Source organism: Hippocampus zosterae, chromosome 10, assembly GCF_025434085.1.
Source record: "Hippocampus zosterae strain Florida chromosome 10, ASM2543408v3, whole genome shotgun sequence".
Taxonomy (NCBI): Eukaryota; Metazoa; Chordata; class Actinopteri; order Syngnathiformes; family Syngnathidae; genus Hippocampus; species Hippocampus zosterae.
The window spans coordinates 14,080,332-14,103,944 of record NC_067460.1 but is presented as its reverse complement, the minus strand read 5'-3'; the positions used below and the strand labels follow the sequence as shown (position 1 = coordinate 14,103,944).

General features: G+C 42.7%; 1 protein-coding gene and 2 long non-coding RNA genes across 8 annotated transcripts; 2 read left to right on the top strand and 1 right to left on the bottom strand.

The window, feature by feature from the left end:
* Window positions 1–1,466: 1,466 nt before the first annotated feature.
* Window positions 1,467–12,060, bottom strand: fosb (FBJ murine osteosarcoma viral oncogene homolog B). Of its 3 annotated transcripts, XM_052079253.1 has the most exons (6): window positions 10,533–12,060; window positions 10,222–10,379; window positions 8,049–8,432; window positions 6,490–6,597; window positions 4,849–5,178; window positions 1,467–4,682 (listed from the first exon to the last, which is right to left on the bottom strand). In XM_052079253.1, the coding sequence occupies exons 1-6, from the start codon at window positions 10,594–10,596 to the stop codon at window positions 4,617–4,619; spliced, it is 1,110 nt and encodes a 369-aa protein (XP_051935213.1). In that variant the 5' UTR covers window positions 10,597–12,060; the 3' UTR covers window positions 1,467–4,616. The 3 variants fall into 3 exon arrangements, with proteins under 3 accessions (XP_051935213.1, XP_051935211.1, XP_051935212.1); XM_052079251.1 differs by having other exon boundaries at window positions 1,467–5,178; XM_052079252.1 differs by having other exon boundaries at window positions 1,467–5,178; window positions 8,079–8,432.
* LOC127609436 (uncharacterized) lies at window positions 10,625–14,040 on the top strand. Its single transcript, XR_007964568.1, has 2 exons — window positions 10,625–10,764; window positions 12,055–14,040. It is a non-coding gene; the product is annotated as an uncharacterized LOC127609436 (long non-coding RNA).
* A 924-nt stretch (window positions 14,041–14,964) lies between these two features.
* Window positions 14,965–18,834, top strand: LOC127609424 (uncharacterized). 4 transcript variants are annotated; one of them, XR_007964557.1, is made up of 4 exons: window positions 14,965–15,076; window positions 17,231–17,307; window positions 17,373–17,475; window positions 18,217–18,833. It is a non-coding gene; the product is annotated as an uncharacterized LOC127609424 (long non-coding RNA). The 4 variants fall into 4 exon arrangements; XR_007964554.1 differs by having other exon boundaries at window positions 17,383–17,475; window positions 18,217–18,831; XR_007964556.1 differs by lacking the exon at window positions 14,965–15,076 and adding an exon at window positions 15,111–15,453 and having other exon boundaries at window positions 17,383–17,475; window positions 18,217–18,832.
* The last annotated feature ends 4,779 nt before the right edge of the window (window positions 18,835–23,613 follow it).

Here is a 23,613-nt window from a genome sequence, read left to right as displayed (position 1 = left end):
AGGTGGTGTATAAGAAAGTGTGGCGGTCAGCCAATCACAGTGCATCTGTGGTCAAACAACCCACCGATCCGATCAAAAGCCAAATCAATCTATCACCATGATGCCCCATACACAAATAATCAACACAAAAAGACACAAAAAAATCAAGATACATTTTTATTAGTATTATTATTAATGTGATTAAAAATTTAGCTGACAATTCCCAAATTTACATCGGCTTCCAGTTTATTACAATTTCCCCCAAATCGGTAAATTCACAATGGCAAAGCAAGTGCACGATAAGAGGAGTTAATAATAAAGGAGATAATTTAAGAGGAGAGAGATGCATCTCAATGATATACTCTTTATTACTGCAATTTCTTTTCAAGTCAACTGCATTTTGATTAAGATATCAGTTGAGTAGATACTTTATTGAGCTTCAGGAAAATTTATATTCAGTTAAGGATGTGTGGACGTTGTGTGTGTGTATATATATATATATATATATATATATACATATATATATATATACATATATATATATATACATATATATATATATACATATATATATATATACATATACATATATACATATATATATATATATATATATATATATATATATATATATATATATATATATATATATATATATATATATATATATATATATATATATATATATATATATATATATATATCTCAGAAGCTGAATATATTTGTCACATGTTTTGGTCCCCTTCAAGCATAATAGGCCTGACAATAAGTTTAGAAAAATAAAGGGTGTGTATGTATGTATCTATCTATCTCCATCCATCAATTTTCCGATCCACTTATCCTAACAATGGTCGCTGCGGGTGCTGGAGCCTATCCCAGCTGTCTTTGGGCAGTAGGCGGGGGACACCCTGAACTGGTTACCAGCCAATCGCAGGGCGCACACACAGATGAACAACCATCCACGCTCACACTCACACCTAGGGACAATTTTGAGTGTTCAATCAGCCTGCCATGCATGTTTTTGGAATGTGGGAGGAAACTAGAGCAGGCACACAGAAACATGCAGACTCCACACAAGAAGGCCGGAGCCAGGATCAAACCCACGACCTTTGCACTGTGAGGTCGACGCGCTAACCACTGGTGCACTGGGCCGTCTTTACATATACACACACACACACATATACACACACATACACACACACGTATGTTTGTGTGTGCATAAGCGTGTACGTGTGTGTGCGTGTGTGTGTGTGTGTGTGTGTGCGCATGTGTCATCAAAACTGAAAACCATCTGACATTATTTGTGCAGAAAATAATAATGTCGTAGCACCCTGATGTCAAACTTAACTGTAAATATAAGAAAAGTTATTGTCACATATCCAACAAGATATCTTTGGCTCTTTCACTGTTGTAACCTCAATGCGTACAGTTTGTCATTATGTGACAATAGTTTGCAGCAAAAAATAATGAAAACATACAATGTCAAATATGGGGAAAAAGATGAAACATTGATATAAATGAATGTGCACCCAAAAGGAATTTGAAATAAAAGACGGAAAATCAATAATTCATAACTTTTCTCCATAGAAAATAAATGTTGTAGTAAGTCTGTGGGAATATTTGAAGTTTTTCTTGCAATACAGTATCACACTGGACATACAGTAGCAGTCAGTTTATCATCCCCGACTAATATTTGCTACATTATGTTCATCCAAGAGCATCGTAAGTATTGCATTTCACACCCAAAAAGTACAACTATGTGTAGATATGCGACTTGTGCAGAATAATACAAATACATTGCAACATTCACCTCAGCATAGAAAAATAGGAGCAACTCTTGTCGATGGCTGTTGTACAGTACAAGCAGGTTGATTGTGTCATCATTATAGAAAGTAAAAGGAACCCACAAAGGAAAGAAATGAATGGATGTGCGTTCAGTGCAAGGGCCTCTGAAGTGTCATTCACACATTCAATGATGCATTGAATATTCTTAATCATCATTGATTATTCTCGTGATGCAATGAAAAGGTGATTGATATGCTTCCACAGATTCAGCTGCATGGAATTCACTACTCTGTCCATCAAGGGAGTCTAGAGCCAATGTAAACTGTGGTGTACAACATATAACTGCCTTTTTCTTTTATCATGATTTAAAAGAGGCACCACAATGAAGAAAAAACTATATACATGAGAACTAGTGAACATGTTTTATGCGTATTCTGACACACAAAAACATATTCTCATCACATTTGCATTTTGGAGAGAAAATCAATCAAAAAGGTGTCCCGAAATATTTCTTAATCAGCTGTTCAAAAAGTGAGGTCCACCCATTTCCTAAGCACCAGGAGCCACTCAGACTATACCATCAATTTGTCATTATTTGGATGTCACATTTTTATTTGTTTATTCAAAAAAAATAAAGCCTTTTATGTAAAATGATATGTTTTTCTTTCAAATACACCTTTTAGTTCATTCTTGAAGCATATTATTTGTTTATTATAAGGGCAGAAATACAAATAACATGTTTTGTGTAGATGTAACAGTGACTTCAGTATACTGTACTTTTTTTTAATTTCGATTTTTGAAGATAAAGTGGTGGTGTCAGTAGCTTTGGGTCAGACCTCACAGAGAAAAATCAGACAAAACAAATGGCGTCATCACAACCTTGTAACATAGTCATAGTTACATACATACATTGACCATCTTGGATAGTGCTTGATACTGTTTTGTAAAACATAAATACACATGGCGAGAGGCAATGACATCATGCTTCATGTTAAAGGACAGGGCCATTTTTTTTAAACCTATCATACAGTATATATATTTCTATAATTTTTTTCATTCTCTTACAAAAATATTCATTTTAAAAGTAAATCTCAAGAACATCTTTCAAATTTCTTCATTGACAAAAATATCCCCTCTACACATTCATACTTGACAATCATAGCGCATACACTTATTTATACATACACAGACATATATATATACTGCATGTATATATTTAAATATAAAAATCTTCTTACATGGGAGATGGAACAAGATTTTTTTTTTACTTTCAACACACACAAAACCTTTAAGTGCACATACCTCCAAAGTTGCCACATGAAAACAATCAAATCAAGGGAAAAAAATATATACTTAACGATGCAACAACAACAGAGTTGGAGGTGGGCTGCAGTTGGCGTACAAGTAAAAGCAGAACACTCAAATACATAAAAAAGACAAAATATGCAACAAGTGTCACTGGAACGTACGAGCAAAAAACAAATGGCACAAATTCACAGGCAGGAGAGGACGCTGGCGCCCTAACATCGGCCCGGATAATCTCCTCTATTTGTTTCCGGGTCAGCCTCCGTGACAACCTCACTCAAGAAAGAAATAAACAGGCCAGGTGCAGTCATATGCACGCCCCATATTGAGAGGTTGTCTGCATTTCCCGTTAAAGGCAAACAGGCAAGAAAAAAAAGCATCATCCGGAGACTCAAAAGCCATGGTGGTGTGGTGAAGCTTCTGACTGAGAGAGAAACCCTCCACACAGTTGGCAAGAGCGACATCTTTTAAAAAGGTTGAATCGAGGCAGCCGCATGGCGTTCTTTGCGTTTGTTGATGACATTTCGCCTTCAATCCAAAGGCTTCTGTAGTTCAGAATTTTTCGCTGAAGAATTCAGATGATTTGTCAGATGATTCACATATCATCTGACAAATTGAGAACGGAAGAAGCCTTTTGAATTAAAGATTGGAATATCTTCAACAAACAAGACAAATCCGGTTGCCTCGATTCACCCCTTCCGGATTACCATGACGGGCATGACTCAGAATCTACACGGACAGAGCTTTTACTTACATTTTTTTGGATAGTTTTGCATTTGGCTCACGTCAACAAAAGCATCCCCCCCCCCCACAGAGCCACTCAACATGCCTTGTGTTCATCGTGTCAAGAAGTGGCTCAACCAAAGACCTCCGCCTTGCTGGTTTTTTTTGCATCAACTGTGCTTTCAAATGTTGAACTGGAGCTCCCAGTGAAGTGTGTGCTTGTTTGGAACAAGCTGCAGAATCTCGATCCAAGTCGACATGGAGCAGTTAAGGTGTAAGTATTAGGTTGGGGGCCGGGCGATTCACTCAAGGTCCCAGGGACTGGAGGGGGTCTTCGGGCTCTTGGGCGTGGAGGACTTCAAGCAGAGAGAGGGGGAGAAACACAAGAGACAGAAGAGGAGAAACAGATGCTGGCACGGCAGAGGAATTGTAACAACGCGGTGATCGCCAACTTCCAAACATGAGGAAGCTGAGGGAGGGCTGGGAGGATGAAGGGTGAGCGGTAAGTGTCTCACCTCTGGGCGCTGGGCAAAAGAGGCTAGTGGAAGGGCAAGGATGGAGGAGAGCATGATAGACCCTCAGAGGGAACAAGGTGGGGGGGCACCGGTTGCAGTTGTGGCCGCTCACTGGAGACCGAGTTTAATTTACGCTGTATTTTACATGCACGCTGACTGATTGACGTTTGCAATTTGAATCCGTCTCTCTCTTGGAATGCGCGTTAATTTTGTTCTTTAAGTTAAATGGGCAGCAGTCAGCCCCTATTCAGCGAGCATTTAGGTACGGTATTTTGTCGGGCAGTCAGAGCGCCAGCAGGGAAGGCGAGTTCAAGGAATCGGATGACTGCTCGCTACTGCTGTTCCGATGGTTGGCACTGACCCCGCAGGCTCCCTCTGGGTAGGTGAACACAAATGAAGATGTGTATGAAGTGCTGTGGCTGGCAATTCCCGCATCGTCATGGTTACCACCACCACCACCACCACCGTCGCCGGCCATGAAGCACGGCCCGCCAGGTGCCGCCGCCTCATTCGGGCCATAGAAAGAACGAGAAAACTCTACCTCCTGTATCATTCCTGGCTGAGGCTGCTGGACATGTTGCTGCTGCTGCGCTTGAGGCGGAATCTGCGACTGTGTTGAGGCTGCGTGGCCTGAGTAGGCAGGAGCCAAATAGAAAGAGTCATCCTTCACAGCCAAGCCCGCAATGGTGGGGGGAGCTTGTAAGTTCTGCATGGGGAGCTGTGCCGAGCTTGGCTGAGGCTGTTCCTGGTATAGGATCTTGCATTTGGGCTGGTGGGCCACCAGGACAAATTCCAGGCGCTCCTTCTCTTTCTGCAGCTCAGAAATCTCCGCCTCCAGCTCAGCCTTCTCCTCCTCCAGAATGTCCGTCTCCTGTGTGGGCGGAGGGAGGAACAAATGATGAGAAAGGTCATGGAAAATGAAGGGTCTACTGAAGATATTGTGTATTAAGCACTCTGATTAGTATTTTACCCTGGCTATAGGATGGTCTCTTTATGAGGTCCTAACGTTTAAAATGAGGCGGCCATTCGACTCTTTGGTTCAAGTCAACTCGAGACGACTACAGCTTGAAGTCGATGAATTACCAGTCACTTGTTTTGGCTCATCACAGACGCATCACTGGAAACAGGCAATCTAGCTGTGCCGCCTCAAGTAAACATTTCACTAAAACTGAGCCTGCTCGCACGATCAATTGCAAAATAGGCAAATCAATCCAACAAAAGTACTACGAACGCCTATCTGAAAAGACATCTGTTCACTCTAGCCTAACAGCCTCAATCCTCACATCGGCCATTAGTAAACTCAACGCATGCCCTCCTGTAACAATTGAAATACATACAATACAATACAATACAATACATGCTGATTTCTATAGCGCTTTCACAACAGCGGCAGCTGTAACAAAGCGCTTTACAAAACAGTTAACATAAAGTAAAATAATAAACACAACACATAACATAAAACACAGACAGTCGTGCAGTCCTAACCACTTTTCCGTCACACGCTTTATACATACATATAAATACAGTATAATGGGGAGTCGCAAGCCTGTAGTTGCGTTACATGGAGCAGTGTGAGAGTTCCAACGGTCTACAAGGGAATTAAGATGTCTGGATGTGAATGGATGAGTGTCAGACCATGATCGCATGAACGAGTACAGGGGTTGGGGGTAGACGGTGGGGAAAGTAATTAAGTGAACTTGTGTGATGACGCGAAAGCGTGCACGGACTAGTTTATTGAAAAAATATCAGCGACATCATCGCTGAAACAATGTCAAGTTACGTATTATCACATTGGCACATCTACAAAAAAAATTGAAGTCGTTCAACCCTTATCAGGCACACCTGCACAATCAACTTGGCTGCAATTAAAGAGGTCAATAAGAATTTCGATCAGAGGCGAGAGTGTTTTTTTCCTGTCAGAGGACCTTTCGGTCCATTGAGCGGTATGCTAATGTATTTATTTTGAAATATGATTCGATGAGGGCAGCACAATGTCCTGGGCGTTAGCTTGCTGAACTTGCAGACACAGTTATGGGGTTCAGAAGATTAAAACCTCAAACCCAGTTTTTCTGTGTGGAGTTTGCATTCCTGCTGTGTGGTTATGAAAATATTCATTTTTGAAAAAAAAAATGTATTGGATCTCATTAGAATGTGAAAATATACGAGTCTTAGCCAAGCTTACCGATTGCAGCCTGTCCGTGAGTTCCCGTCGGCGGTTTCTGCACTTGGCGGCGGCCAGTTTGTTCCTCTCTCGACGGACACGTCGCTTCTCCTCCTCTTCGGGAGTCAGCTAGGGTGAAAAGAAGAAGTGCTTAAGTGTGTCGCTTTGACTCGGAAGGAGTCATACCGAATTGTCTCCAGTGATATATGAATATGATATCTTTACATCAAGCTTTTTGTCTCATGTTACTTTCTCTACAAGCGCAGGGGTGGGGATTCTTTTTCCGAATGTATAAATAAAAAAGAACATTGGTGGGTGAAATGTTTTCGTTCCAGCAGTTCCTCTGAAGATTACTGATGGCGCAGTGGTATTATTGCCCTACTTTGTACTATGCGGTGTTCAGGATTCAGTTCCTACTCAGTGATGGTGTGAATGTGCGCATAAATGGTTGTCTTTCTCTACATATGCTCTGTGGTAGACTGGCGCTCACTCTAGAATATAGTCTGTCTTTCGCCTAAAGTCAGCTATGACCCGATACTGGATAAATGGTATAGAAGATGGCGGCAGATCAAATGCCACCCACGTTTTCTCTCCACTTACAAAGGTCTGCTTTTAGTCTTAACCACACCCCTATTCTAATTTAAAAGAAAGTAGGGCTCAGTGATTGGCTGGCAGGATGGGCAACCCAAGACCTGGACTCACTGATGATTGCTATAATTGATCGCCCCCACAGAAGTAGTTGTGTGATTTTCTGCTGGTCACGCAGTGTTGTGAATTTGAAGAAATTTATAATATTTAATATTTTTGGTTGGTTGATAGTCTTGTTAACTGTGTGAAACACACCAACGGCGTAAAGTGCTGCGACAGCGAAGGAAGCTCAGTTTAAGAACATTTTGAAGATGTTGGAAATTTCAGGGCAAACTTTAATGAGCCCTAATAAAAACCCAACATTCTCTGCGTTCGTAAACATTCACACGCATTCGCACATGGGTGAGATACCGCTGCAATATGTTTCTCTTGCTTTTAGATCGTAATAGATTCAGTTAAAAACACGGCTAACCAGCAGACCCATTTTTTGTATTATGGTTAAACCGGCGTTCGTTGGCTGGAGGGCTTGGCGAGTAACACAGCTGACTTTGGACACAAGGACTGAGGTACAAATCCTGGCCAGGGCAAATGGTAACGTTCACCTTAAGCAAGAAAAATAAATATCCCGGAAACTAAACCTGGATAAAAATTGGTGGCTGCGGAAACTGTGCCAAACAAATCGTGTGGGGACGTTAAAAATCAGAATTGAATCCACTTCACTGATTACTTTTGCAAAAGTATCGTCATTAGTTAATATTCTAATTTGCACACAACTAAGCATGCCATTTATTCAATAAAAAATATTTTGTAGGCTCATCTTCCATTCCAATTTCAACAACAGAAAATATCGAGTTGAATGGATGGTTTGTTCCACAAAGAACATGTGCACGTGTTCGAACCCAACAAGTGTACCGGTAAGCAAAATTCATGTGATAGAGAATTGTGTAAAATGTGAATGCCAACAAACACACCGTCCAAGCACACACACTTACTAACACACCAACATCTCCGTCTTCACTCACAGACTCTTCTCGAGTGCGGCGGCTACGGGCTCTGGACTGGCGGATGGGGCCCGGTGCTGGGCCAGGGGTGTCCGAACTCGGAGGAGAGAATGCGGAGCCGGAGGAGTAGCTAGTGCCTGGCATGTCATAGGGATCAATCAGTGGCACTGGCCGGGTCATGGAGGACGTGCCGGTGGTGCCGCTCTGCCCCGAGGCCTGGGAGGAGATGAGGGTGGACTGGACCATCCACTGCAGGTCCTGACTGGTGGTGATGGCAGTGACGGTTGGCACGAACGAACCGGGCATCTCCCCTCCGCCGCTGGATCCTGGCCCGCTACCCACAATGCTCAAGCCAGCTGCGGCTGACACACACTCCTGGGGCAAGGGACACATGGACAGGAAGTCTTACACGCATTCGGGAAACTATGGAATCTTAGAGAAAACTTGGACACGCAGAGATAGAATTACTGGTCCCAGTAACCTGAGTCAATTTAACAGCAAGGGTTTAATAAACTATTCCCAAGTGCTGTAAACAATTTTAATATAGTAGGCACAGAGGTACTGATGGTGTGATGATTCACTGGCCTGATTTCTGTACTGGTGGCGTGGATTCAGTTCTCACTCATTGACCGTGTGAATGTGAGTGTGAATAAATGTTATACCCAGTAATTGACCGGCGACCAGTTCAGGGCGTTGTCAGCTGGGAGAGGCTCCAGCCACTCTGATCATGGATAAGCGGTAGATTATATGGATGGATGGACATTTGGCGTAAAAATAAAATGACTAGGTTGCTTTTTTATACATTCCTCCGTTTTCTAATGCGCTTATCCACACAAGGGTCATGGGTGTGCTGGAGCCTATCCCAGTTGTCTTCGAGCAGTAGGCAGCGTACACCCTGAACTGGTTGCCAGCCAATCGCAAGGCACACATAGACAAACAATCATTCACAATCACACTTAAGACAAATTTAGAGTGCTCCATTCATCAACCATGCATGTTTTTGGAATGTGGAAGGAAACCGGAGCACCCGGAGAAAACCCGTGCAGGCACAGGGAGAACATGCAAGCTCCACACAGGAAGGCCGGGGCCTGGAATAGAACCCTGCACCTCTGAATTGTGTGGCGGCCATACTAAACAGTTGCCTCCGAGTTGTTTTTCATGTTTTTTTGTTTTTCTTCTGATGTTCTGTTATTTTTGGGGCTGAAACCCTAATGCCCTTTAATGCATCCATCAGATCTGGAAATGAGGGCTGGTAACTATAAAAATAACAGTGGTTACCCTAACTTCGATTCTCAGTTTTTGCATGTTCTTCCTTCTCTTGTGTTTGTGTTCTCCGGGAACTCTGGCTTCCTCCCACGTTTCAAATACATGCATGTTAGGTTAATTTAAAAAGTAGCACTGAATTTGAATGCCCGAAGACAGCTGGGATAGGCTCCAGCACGCCCCGCAACCCTTGTGACGATAAAGCGCATCAGAAAATGGATGGATGGACAATCTCACGAAAGTAATTATACGGCGCGCAAAGTGATTTTTGAATTTAGACATGAAGTACTGCTTATATAATACTACAAATCTATGCCATTTTAATATTAATTACTTTTTATTATGCAACGTCGACCAGACGGCCTGCCGCTTTAACAGAGAGAACCCCCAAAGTCCCTCCCTCTCTTTCCTCCTCCCCGTCACACCCCCGGCTGGTGTTCCCCTTGACAACGCGACGCAGCATTCCAAAATAGAACGTCCATTTACGTCACTGCCTCGAAAAGAGACAGAGCGAGAGACATCCACACAGAGCGAGAGAGAGAGCGAGAGAGAGAGAGAGAGAGAGAGAGAGAGAGAGCAAACGCGCTACAGTGGAGGATCTTCGTGAGGGGAGGGGCTTCGCCCGTGACGGAGAAAGCTAGCAACTGTGTATGTGTCACCGGCAACAAGAAGCGAGCACGTTTTCCGTGCCTGGAGCCGGTACAGCTTTTTTTTTAAACACCGTGTACACCCTCAGAGATATGTTTACATAACACAACTAACGCCGAAAACGATTTTTAAAAATTTGGATAAAAATTGACGGTAGGTAGCGAGCGAGCTCCTTGCTATTTCCGGGTAGCGCCATGAACATATGCAGTAAGAGAACATTTAGACACTTTTTAATGTGTTCGTTTCGATTTACTTGCGGAGCACTGGTGGTCGGCGGGCTGCCGAATGAGTCCACGGAGGAAAGGTACTGGGACTCTATGGACGGGGACGAGCTACTACGGGATCCGCTGTCGGGGTCGCCGGGGAACCCTTGGTACATCTCCCCGCGAGGGCTGAGAGAGAACTTGACACCTGCAAAATATTTCATGTTTTGTGTATATATACATATTTGGGGGTAACGATGTTGTTTGTCATTAGAATGAACGCACAAAATTACAAACAGACCAAACAACAAAAAGCTCCCATATGATTGGTGATAGTATGCCAACAAACCGGTAAACTCACCGTTACTCGTCTTATTGCTGTTTTCCGGTGAGGCGCTCCTGGTGTCTTCCCAAAAAAGTTGCATGAAGAAGCTTTTATCCACTTCCCCGCAACCAGAAAGCTGGGGGAAATTGCCCCGAAGAGGTGTTCTCCTTCCACTCCCCGGGTTCAAACTATTTCTTCGATCCGAAGCTCGATAGATCCATAAACTCCGATTGGCGGCACGACCCGGCGAATGCACAACAGAATTACGGTACAAACAAGCAGATTTTGTCTTATGAATGAATCCTCCTTGAGTAGCCTACAACCGAGGCATTTAAGTCCCGCCTCGGGGTTCCGCTGACGTACATGCCCATATTTGTGCACCGCTGTTGTGTTTGGTATCCTTGGTGACGTCGAGGGATTCCCTCTCGCACTGGAATAAGCCAAAGCTTACCTCGCTGGCGGGTAATCATAGACGCTATTCTCTTTTTTGAATAATTTCCAACGTAAGGGGGTTATTTCTCACCGTCTGACTATTTCGGAGAGGAAACTTGTGGATTTTAAGTGTTATAAGTATGGAAAGATTCATATATTTGGAGACAAAAACTAGGTCAGCAACATAATACATATACCAAGGTACACAGCGGATGTTATATTGATCACTATTTGAGTTTGTTTCTTACAATACTTGAAAAGTGACATTTCTGTTTAAATATTTGACTATTTTTAAAGGGAAAAATATGGGTCAGTGCATTTGCACTGAAAGAAACGCATCAATCTCAAAGTGCCACCATCATGACTAATAATAATTAATCAAAACCATTAACTATGTGAAGAAAAGTACTTAAATTATGATTCTATTCAATTCTTTCGCCTCCCAGTCTCAGAGGGACCGCGAGTAACCCTAGTAGTACTAACATACACTAAGAAATACTGGGGAGACCACTATTGGAGTTTACCATTTTGCTCTAACAATATTTGAATATTGATATTTGTGTTTATGGATGACTACTTTTGAAAAAGAATGAGAGGGGCATAAAGGACAAATATATTTAATGTTTAATTTTCTCAATCCTATTTTTAACTACAGGGAATATGTAAAAATACAATAATAATGTAAAAATACATTCATTAATATACGAGTATTAGTTGTAATAGACACATTTGATTAGCTTTCAATCAGTCACTTGTCATTTCAATTACGTCACAATTCAAATTTCACAAACAAAAAACAAAGGATGAATAATATAAATGTATACTCAAAATTAGTAAAAATAAATATATGTTTTTAAATCTAGTATATCATTTAAAATGTGACTTTTTCCCTACTTATTGTCATTGTTAATACAAGCTATGCTGCTTATGGTTTGGCCAGGCCACCGTTTTAAATAAGACTTTGCTATAAACTTTTATCTGGTTTAATAAAAGTTTAAAAGAGTATTATTTCACTTTGTGTCAAAATGACTGCTATGAAAAACCTGTCATAAACCTATAGTGATTTTTAAGTAATTTTCCCATGTTCACTAGATTATCATTTTCCATACCACTTGTCTTCATACAGGCCTTGTGAGAGCACACAGACACGTGGAGAAGATGCAAACTCAATACAGGAAGCCCCGAGCTGAGATTTGAACTGAGAACTTCAAAAATGTGCTGTGGATGTCCTAATCACTTTGTGACCGTGTTACAAAATACATTCTGAAAACAGTTGGGGGGGAAATAACCCAGTTGAAAAGGAAATGACCACCAGTTGGGTCAAATGAATAACCCACGTTTTTTTTCTTGTCCCCCCCCCCCCAAAAAAAACGAAAAAAGTCTTTTACACAATAATTTAAAATACATCAGACCCACAAACAATCATAATTATGATAATGATAAACATCACGGTCTGGCCCTTGTAGGACTCCTGATGAAAGACAATTTTACATGCTTTTTCTTGGGGGGGGGGGTAGGTTTTGATGAAGAACGTGTGTGAAGTTGCAAAATGCTCTCTTGTAAATTTTTGTATGACACTTAAATCCCTATTGTAGTCATTCTCAGGACACACCCATGGGAATCCTGAGAGTTTGCAACCGTCACAAAGGGATATCCTTTTCATTGACGTATTCCGTTGACCTGGATGGCTCCAAGCCAATGAAATACACTCAGTGAGAAAATTGTTTTTCATGAATCAGGTTCTTCCCTTGTTAAGGATTGGAAATAGATTAAACACAGAGCTAACAAGCACTACAGAGTATACGGCACATACAGAATTTCTTTTTTTGATTAAGTTTTTTGCTTAGAACATTTTATGTGGATTTTTTTTAAATGCTTCTGTTATCAATGTGATGCTTCCACGAACAACATGGCTGCAAGCAAAGGAGCTTGTTCACAAAAGTGCAGTCAGTGTTGCAAAATTTGTGACTTTTCCTACCTCTCTCGTGACTATTTTTCCCATAAGTGACTAGCATCTTAAAAATGGATGTACGAATTTCTTCTAAGGTTGACTCACTACAGAGCAAAGTATTGGCTGCAGCGCTGTGAAATTTGAATGCATAACAAATAAAATAAAATCAGTCAGCTTATGAAATGAGGCTTCAAAATTCGAGAAAATCAAGTCGTTCTCTCTGCTCTCAGGCAGAGAGGGTGTGCCCGCTGAATGTGCTGAACCCACACTCAGCTCAATAGTCAATCACATACTACTGCTATGACTTGGAAAAACGCTACTTTGTTCAGCATATTTCTTATGCCTACCCATAATTATATGTTTGAGCCACGAAAATATTGACAAGTGCTGGGCTTTTCCAGGCCATAACAATGAGTTGCTCGAAAGCAGGCACGGCAGCGTAAATTACCAGTCCTCATGTTGGCTATCACGTCGGACCTAAACATTGTTTTCACCTTGCTTTGCCGCTTTCTCTACATAAAGTGTGCATGCTCAAGGCGGCACTCTAAAGCTGTCTTGCCAGCTCGAAACCCCGGTCCACGACTAGCTGTCTTTTTCTTGCCTGCCTTGCTTTTCTGCCTTCTCTCTGTGACGCGAGCACACTACAAGGCACAACAACCAAATCAGCAAGCTATCCAATCGGAAGATGTACTGAATTTCAAGGCATAAGTATAGCTAGCAAGCTAACTGCACATCGCAATTGCATAGATAATTGTTAATGTGAACAAAAGCGCTTGAGTTTTTATATCAATGGCATGTTGTCGTTTAAAGCACGCCCAAAACTGAAAAGGGCGAGAAACAGTTCAACACAATATCTCCACAATTCAGTATGACATAGCTCTCTGTCTTGGCACGTTTTCAGCGGTCATCTTCAAGCATGTAGAATTTATCTAGCTGCTCAGGCCAGGTACCAAATTCTAAGCGAAAGCTGAGAGGGGATAGAGCTTTTTTTCTATTGCTGGTCCCAAATGAAGGAATGATCTCCCTGTGCACATTACACAGACCCCCTCAGTGTCCATTATTATTACTTGACTTCCAATACAGCATGAGACTGTATTTGTTTTGGTATGCTGTTTGTTTTATGTGAATCGTGTTAAATAAAAAAAGATGTATTGTTTTGTATTATTGTTTTTGGTTGTATTATTTTTTTCAATTGTTATTTATGTAGACTGAGCTGTGTTCGGGGGCGGATGTGTGTTCTCTTTTTACAAAGTTGAATTGAGCATTACTTTCACATTATCTGTCAAGAAAAAATATTCCCATTATTTCTGTGGAGGTCGATGCAAGTTCATGCTGAGGAAAAAAAACTGCTTTAAAGCTTGCTCGGTATCTGGAGGAATGGAGCCCAAAAAATACGAGTAATGTAATTGCCACTTGTCTTTTTGATAGGCAAGTGATTAGTAAAAGTGGAATAAAGATTTTTTGGTGGAAAAGAAATCAGAGATTTGTTTTTAACCTCATGTGTCTAGTCCTGCAGCACACACACTCAAACACATTCACATGGATAAACAACAGTATATGCTAATTAAGACTTGTGCGGTGGGCAGCAATGACGGAAATCAGATCCTGTCACAGTGAAAAAAAACGCAAAAGTGATTCATGATAGTGGCCTACATGCGGACGCCAGTGGGAATGCATAAGGGGTGGTTGGGTGGGAAGTGTGGGTTGGGGCTCCATCTGGGGAATTGGAGGTGGCAATTCATGAATGGGAATCAAAAAGGTACAAGTGATGTCAAGCATAGTGGGTTTTCAGGCGGGCGCTGGGTGTGTGCGCGCGCGAAAGAGAGAGAGCGAGCGAGAGAGAGAGTCGTCACCGGTCGAACAACGTCAGAGAACAACGGAGGATGTGATTGAGCCTCGTCTGAGCCGCGGGTACCGGAGTGACTCCTCGTGAATCACCTCGTGATGGAGGTTCCGACTAGAGAAAAAAAGAGTACAATATGACCAAAAACCACACTAACTGTTTACACAAAAAATTCCAAATAGTTCGTTTTATTAGGTTAAATCGGTAGAAACATGTGCCGTTGTGTGTGTGCGTGTGTGTAGTGTACTGACTCCATGGCAACACTGCTGTTGCCGCCGCCTCGTGTGTTGTGCCGGCCAGAAACGGTTTCTAGGGCAACTGCGTGGCGCACTACGCCACTTCCTGGTTCCGTCGGTGAGCTGAGCGCCTCGAGATATATATATATATATTTTTTTTAACGACCCAATCAATCGTCACCGACAACGCTTTTAGTTTTTTCTTCACCCTTCACGTTGTGTCAATGTGATTTGTGTTGTTACTGGAAACGTTTCCGTGCTCTTATTTAAGCAGACACACGTGAAGCTAAGTGGCTAACAGACGGAGCTAACTTAGCCTGAGGCTATTAGCAAGCTACTCCACTCCACTTACACGAAAGCGCAGCTAAAAAAAGAGAAGAACAGATAGATGGATAGCTGGATGGATAGATAGATACCATATTAATAGAGGAACGGTCAAACCAGTAAAAACCAAATGCAAGAGCAGCAAATGTGACGAATTAACTACATTTAAATGTAAGCAAGACACATGATCCAAGTGTTGCATGTTTATGCACCCATCTGTTTTCATCACCGCTTACCCTGAACAAGGTCGCAATGCAGACTGCACCCTAAAGTGGTCGCCAGTCAGTCACAGAACACATATAGAGACCAATAACTATTCACACCCACATCCACACTGTCACTGAGTGGGAACCGATCACACATTGTCCCCACACAAGTCAGACCAGTGGACCACTGCACCGTCAGTGACTCTGTTGCATGTTTACCTAATGTACAGTTTGTATAAACTGGTAGTGTAATTATAAGTGATGCATTATATTACACCCAGTAGTGTATGAAAAACATTTTTACTTGTTATTACATTACTTCATCAATAATAGTAAAATTCACTCTATTTTCTCTGGAGTGTAAGCCACACATGTTTTTGTTGTTTGTTTGCAAGCGGTGGTAGACTCCAGCTAGGCAGGACACGCCAGGTTCACACAGACCCAGCAGTGTTGTCTTGATTCCCCCTCCTTACATGCTTTTGTTTTGCTTGCTTCCCTGTCTCTTAGCATACTTTTGGGAAGTTATTAGCCTATTCCACGCTCACAAGGCCAGCCCCATGGCTTCCCATTGGAAGCCCAGGCCGTGTTTGTCTGCTTTCCCTGCCCAAAATATGCGTTGCCATGCGACGGCAAGGCCTGTCCCACTTCACAGTGGTTTTGTTTACACCCTTTCTGGCTCTAACAATGTTACATAAACCCTAAAGGCTTCCCCTCCCCACCTCTGCGAAAGAAATATGATCGTCTCAGACTCTTCAGCCAACCAAAATGTCCCGATCACTCTTATTCACCCCCCACCCCCCACTGCTGTATTCACTCAGCGTTTTTCATGAGTTCCACTCAAGCTGCGGTTATGATCTGAGCATGAAGAAGACTGTTTACAAGAAAGCTCGACTTTTAAGTCAGCCTTTCATTAAATGTCCCATTGCAACATGATCCGTGGGGGCTAAAAAATCACAAGAACACGCAGCTTGTGTATTTGCAGCCACTATCCAGTTAGGGTTTATTTCCGTTTGCAGTATGTTCATCACAAAATGTTTTGTGCAGTCCACTTATATACAGCTGTCCATATACAAGTAGTTGTCAAAGGACGGCCGGAGAAACTGTTTCTGTTTTAAAAAATGCCTTTCACTGTTAAACAATCCTATGTGTAAAGAGTTGTGACATAATTGTGTGCAGAGGACAAAGTAATTGGGTTTGTGTACCAAGAAGCAGTAATTTTCCTGTTCGGGGAATAACAACCATTAGCACGATATCTAAAACCTCCATTGACACACTCCAGTTAAAACAATATAATAGGATCTTATTATTTTTGGCTTCTTCAGTAAATCAAGAAATTTTCCACTTTTCGCACTAGAACTAAATGCATCACAGAGGCCGAACAACATCTTTGTGTAAGCGGGTGGTAACATTACCCGTTCTATTGCAGTGAAAACAATAGTCACTGATGGACAAGTATTTTATAAGTCACCGTGGAGAAAGACGACACAAACAGGGAAGAACACTAATATTTTTGTAATGTTTTAGCAGTAGCAAGTTTAAAGTGACTTACATTAGTACCAAAATGGGGAAATTGTCATCGTTTTATCAATAGTCAATAGTGAATCAATATTGTATTCATCAATAGTGAATTTACACACTTCCCAACAGCAACAGGAACGTCATTTGCCAAAAACATTTTTTACTGTGTGTTTCAGTATCGGTAAGTTTACTCATGGTCAACCTCGATATCTGTTATGACCTAGGGCGAGCAGGGTTGTTGTGTCCTGGAGGCTCAGAGGCGTACTGCATTTCGGCCAACAGTTTACCGCAGATACCAGCAGTAAGTTACCTTCCAGCCCATCACATTCCGATGCGTTCTTTCATGTTTCTTACATTCTTTCACAGCTTCCACCAGATCAAAGATGGATGCCGGGCAACTTTGGAGCACTTGTGGCACAGTCTAAAAAAAGCTTCTGCCTGGCCTGACTGCTGAGTCGGCATCAGCACTGTGAGGTTCAAGTGTACTGCCGCTCAATAAATGTCATATTCGTTAATTCACTAAGCTACCGGTAATTCACTACTCTAATGTAATCCACCGCTTGTACCAAAACATGCAAAAGAGCCTTTTAGTCACATACAAACCACACATGTTAAGAAGGTTGTAGGCGGTGAGTGGAAGACACTGTAAGATGCCAATATATTCAAACGCTACTGTCCATCTATGGACCACCTCCAGGTACAGTTACACCCAATTACATACACTTAGGTTTAGTTATGTACACTCAGTTCTACTACATCCGACTGGCTCTCTGATCCGCATCGTGGTTGCTGTGGCAAATACAACATTTCACCAAGCATCCACGTCAATCATGGCTTATAATGTTTAACCCATCACAAAATGTTGTTTCACAACCATCCCGAATCGGGGCTGCGGTGGCCACCGGGAACGCCGTGTAAACATAGCTTTACATGGTTGGAATGTGGGAGATAGCCCGAATACCTGGAGAAAATCCACACGAGAATTGAGAGCGCACACATACTGAGTGAGACTCGAACCTTGCAACTTTGAGTCAGGTGTGCTAACCACCAGTTCGCTCTGCTGCCCAAATTATTTCATGACCCCTCTGATTGGCCAGCACTGTACCCCACTCCTGCGGATATTGTTACTCAATCTGTTTGAATGAAGCACAAGTTCCAGAGATTGCGTTCAGCTTGGATGAATAGAGACATTTTGCTTATATTTTACCAGGTCCAGATGCTCAGGCATCCCAAACTCCCACAGACGCTCCAGCTTCACTCAGTAAGAACAGATAAATCGCCGACAGATCCACACTGACTGACACAAGAACATTCTCATGGCCTGCTTTGGCATTGTCGTGAGGGAAAAGAAGCTGTTTGCATCACACAGACTTGTTAGACTTTCCAGTTTTTCCTCATTCTCCTCTAAGGCACTCTGCTCCTTATGAAGTTTACTCGTGCACTGTTTAGGCTAACGTGCTAGTGTTTATATGGCGTCACCCCATAATGGAGCTACAGCTAAAAATTAGCTTGTGAGCACACAGACACTGGACAATTGGTGCACAATGACCCATAGAGTGGTTAGAACATCAAAATGTGCACGCGTCATAGCCTTCGACATCAGACCAAAAAAAAAACTCTCTTGAGATACCTGTTAGAGTTTTAAAAATGATTGCAGTTCAGTTCAGTACACTTGATTGTTCCCAGAGAGAATCTTTCTTGCACACAGGATAAAAGACTGCTACGCCACTTAGTGAATGATTGTGTAAGAGGCATTGCAATGGTTATCAATAAAGTTTTTTGAACATCAAACAATGGGGCTGGTGACTCTTTAATGCATAGGTTTCAAACTCAGGTCCTGAAGGGCCGCTGTCCTGCATGTTTCCCTGTTGCAACACACCTGATTCAAATGAACAGGTTCAATGTCAGGCTTCCGCAGAGCTTGCTGATGATCTGATCATTTGAATCAGGTGTGTTGGAACAGGAAGATTTGGAAAACATGCAGGTCATCGGCCCTCCAGGACCTGAGTTTGACACCTATGCTTGAAAATTACCGGCCAATCTGAATTTCCACTAGCCATTTAGAATTAGTTTTAACTTTCTCACGCTGGTTGGACATTTAGACTGTGGTGTGAAATATAGGCGTTCACACTGCCAATTGGCATAGTAAATGTCATTATCTGGCATTCTGACATAATATTTATTGGAAATGTAGGAGCTAGTGGTGCAAATGACCAAAAACAAAACGTAGCATAGAGTGCGGTTGAATATTGTTTGAATTGGAACAATTCCATTTTTATTTCGACAGACTGATTCTCCCATTGTATTAATTCGAGCACCGTTGACGTAAAACCCCGTCAGTGGGAATCTCAACGTGAAGCGGCGTCAACATTGATTTTTTTTTTTGTGGGAATTGGCAGAGAAAAGTCTTGGCTAACTTTTTTTTACTATTTAAGATGGGAAAGTAAAAAACAAACCAAAAAAAACCCCACTATGGGCGGCAGTGGGTATTTTTTAGAGGACATCGCCGTGTATCTAAACAATGCTTGACGCTTGTGAACATGGAGGACCTCTGGAAAGTTGACCACAAGCAGCTTGTGATTGTGTTTGTCACATAAAATCTGCTGTAAAGAGTATCACAAAGTGAGAAAAGTTGACAGAGATCATTTAAATTTAGGAGTGGAACCAATAACATAATGGACATACATATATACGGTACATACGAACTTAACGCACACTCTCACATGCACGGACATGCGCAAACCTCTAAATACTACTACCACTACTACTACTAAACAGCGTGGAACTACATTGTAAAGTTTGCCAAATGTACAATTGTTACACTGGTGATCAAAGGCACAATTTCATTGTTGTTGTTGGTTTTGTATTGAAGAAAATGCCTGTTGAGATGGTTGAGGTGTCCCTAAAGCAAAAATTATCATCTTTCATCAGGTTCTGTGTTTAAGTAGTCATAAAATAGATCAGTCGGTATGCTCTTAATTGGTTGGCACTCAATAGGTTCTCTTTTTTTAATGGCTAATACTTAGAAAAGCAATTAATTTTCCCCAGTTAATCGAGCAGACTTTCCTTGTATCTCAGACTTTTATATAGTTTGATTGTGGAAGTTTATACAATGATGTTCTGAACCGAGTGATTATTTAGGTCATGTGAAATCATTTTAATTACAGCTACTTAGTTATTACCCATTTGGCTTTAATGCGGAGTACTTAAAAAGTTGGCAATAGCCTCTCAGTTACCAGCGCAATACAGCATCAAAACAATCAGTGTGGGTTTTTCATTCCTGCTGTGATCATCAGCAATGAGGTGCAGTGTGCCTGGGTGGACGACCTCGCATTACCATGCACCATGCATGGGAGTCGAACGCCTCAAGATAAATGGAGTCAGTGGGTTTCAGTGTTCCGCTGCCCTCATGACTCAGGCACAAGCAGCACGTCAATCCTAGCCTAGTTTTCAGAGGCTCCTTTCAAGCAAGAGAGAGAGAGAGAGAGCGAAAGAGCGAAGGAGATCAGAGCTGGAAATCGGTGTGTACATTTGGCTAAAGCACTGTTTGGTCACAGACTCACAGCCATCTCCTTGCGAAAGAACCAAAATCCATATTTGGCCCTCCCTATGACATGTTTTTGATAGTTGACATTCAGACCTGTCACGTTTGGGGGCAAAAGTGCTACTGTCATGAATAGTCCCAGCAGCTCGTGACGGTTTGACAGCGGGCCAGCATTCACTGGAGGCCCCCACGGCTATGTCGAAAGCTGCTAAATTTAATCCAGCCATCTGTAAACTTCATTATTTACACCTGCGTTCCACCCGGATGGATTGTTTTCACTCATGAATTATGTAACTTTAGCCTTTTTTATTTTTAACACTGACAAAAAGCAGCACAGTTAGACTTTTATTTATTTCAAAGCTAAAATTACTAGTGCTGCGTTGCACTTTACATTTGGAGAAAAATAGCAGGGGTGTTGGGATGGTGGGCATCACTGATCCGAAATCAAGGCAGATTACAACAATTTTGCTTTAGGATTTATTTGCCAGTTCATACTTTAAAACAGTTCACTGTACAAAACTGTAGTAGCAGCCCAGGAGCAAAAATTGTTGCCCGGTGATTCTCTTGAATCTTGGAATGTCACCTCTCTTGCAGGGAAGGAGCCCGAGCTGGGTTGCGAGGCAGAGAAGTTTCGACTGGATATTGTCGGACTTGCCTCCACACACAGCCTGGGCTCTGGTACCAGTTCTCTAGAGAGGGGTGGAATGAGATGCGGCCAGAGTTCCTCAAGGCCCTGGATGCTGTGGGGCTGTCTTGGTTGACACACCTCTGCAACATCGCATGGTCATCGCGGAGAGTGCCTCTGGATTGGAAGACCGGGGTGGTGGTTCCTCTTTTTAAAAGGGTGACCGTAGGGTGTGTCCGACTGCAGAGGGATCACACTCCTCAACCTCCCTGGTAAGGTCTATTCAGGGGTGCTGGAGAGGAGGGTCCGTTGGGAAGTCAAGTCTCAGATCAAGGAGGAGCAGTGTGGTTTTTGTCCCAGCGGTGGAACAGTGGACCAGCTCTACACCCTTAGCAGGGTGTCCTTGAGGGTACATGGGAACTCACCCAACCAGTCTACATGTGCTTTGTGGACTTTGAGAAGGCATTCGACCATGTCCCTCGGGGAGTTCTGTGGGGGGTGCTTCGGGAGTATGGGGTACCGAACCCCGTAATACGGGCTGTTCGGTTTCGATACTACCAATGTCAGAGTTTGGCTCGTATTGCTGGCAGTACGTTGGAATCGTTTCCAGTTAGGGTTGGACTCCGCCAAGGCTGCCCTTTGTCCCCGATTCTGTTCATAACCTTTATGGACAGAATTTCTAGGCGCAGACGAGGCGTTCAGGGGGTCTGGTTTGATGGCCTCAGTGTTACATCTCTGCTTTTCGCAGATGATGTGGTACTGTTGGCTCTTTCAAGCAGGGCTCTCCAACCCTCACTGGAGCGTTTCGCATCCGAGTGTGAAGCGGTTGGGATGAAAATCACCACCTCCAAATCTGAAACAATGGTCCTCAGTCGGAAAAGGGTGGAGTGCCCTCTCTGGGTAGGGGAGGAGATCTTGCCCCAAGTGGAGGAGTTTAAGTATCGTGGGCTTTTGTTCAAAAGTGAGGGCAAGAGGGAACAAGAGATCGACAGGCGGATCGTGCAGCGTCTGCTGTGATGTGGACTTTGTATCGGTCTGTCGTGGCCAAAAGGCGAAGCTCTCAATTTACCGGCTGATCTGAATTCCAACACTCACATATGGTCACGAGCTACGGGTCGTGGCCGAAAGAACGAGGTCCCGGATACAAGCGGCCGAAATTAGTTTTCTCCGCAGGGTATCCGGCTTCTCCCTTAGAGATAAGCTGAGAAGCTCGGTCATCCGGGAGGGGCTCCACCACGTTCAGAGGAGCCAGATGAGGTGGCTCGGGCATCTGATTAGGATGCCTCCTGGATGCCTCCCTGGCGAGGTGTTCCGGACATGTCCCACTGGCAGAGGCCCCGAGGACAACCCAGGACACGCTGGAGAAACTGTCTCCCAGCTGGTATGGGAACGTCTTGGAATTCCCTGGGAAGAGTTGGAAGATGTGGCTGAGGAGAGGGAAGTCTGGGCTTCCCTGCAAAAGCTGCTGTCCCGCGACCCGGCGCGGATAAGCGGTAGAACACTGATGGATGGATGGATTTCTACCACGTGCATATTCTTCATGAATCCATTAGCTCAAGACTTTATTCTCATCATTTTTAGCTTCCTCCAAAGTTCCTCTCTTTCATCGTTATTATAAAGCACTGCTCCATTTTGCAGCAAGGCATGAAGAAAGTAAGTGGGTGAGGTAGAGGGGCTAATGAAGAGTGGGATCAATCTGTATGGGAACACGCGAACCAATTCAGGAGGACACATCATCGCTACTCATTTCTGTTCATCTGCCCAGTCATAGTCCTTCTGGACCACACATCCCTCGTCAGAGACACTTTCTATACTGGAAGGATTTACAACTAAGACATTCGTCACCAACATTCTCCAACTAGCCACTTTCTAAAAATCATGAACATCCCGTGGAGAAAAAAAATGTAAAATGGAAACACATTTTAAGAGATTATTCTCGTTTCTGTGGATACCTTAACTCCACTATTCTACTACATTTCCATGATGCCTGATTTATTCGAAGGAGGACACCAAAGGCACTTCATATTAAGCAAATTTCTGCTTAGTATGACAATAATTTTGAACAGTTCATAAACATTAAAATTAATAAAAGTTCTTCCGTGATGACAGGTTTAACTCAGAAAGAAATTATTCCAAATATAATTGATCTCAGTGGGAAATGTTGTGATGTCATTTCACATCATAAAGTGCCTCTAAAAACAGGTTGCTCACTCGCACATAACGATGTAATTGGAGTTCCGCAGCTACAGGATGTTTACAAGCACACTTGTGCACACGCAAACAAGTTGAGCTTGACGTGTTAATGAAGTCACCAAGTGATTTTTAAGCACACTGCTGCTGCGGGCCATTCAGCGTACGGTACACAAGCTTGCGCTGCTGACGGCAGCAGGTTGATATTTACGCCGTGTTAAATGCCATCATAGTTTTCCCATCTGCGC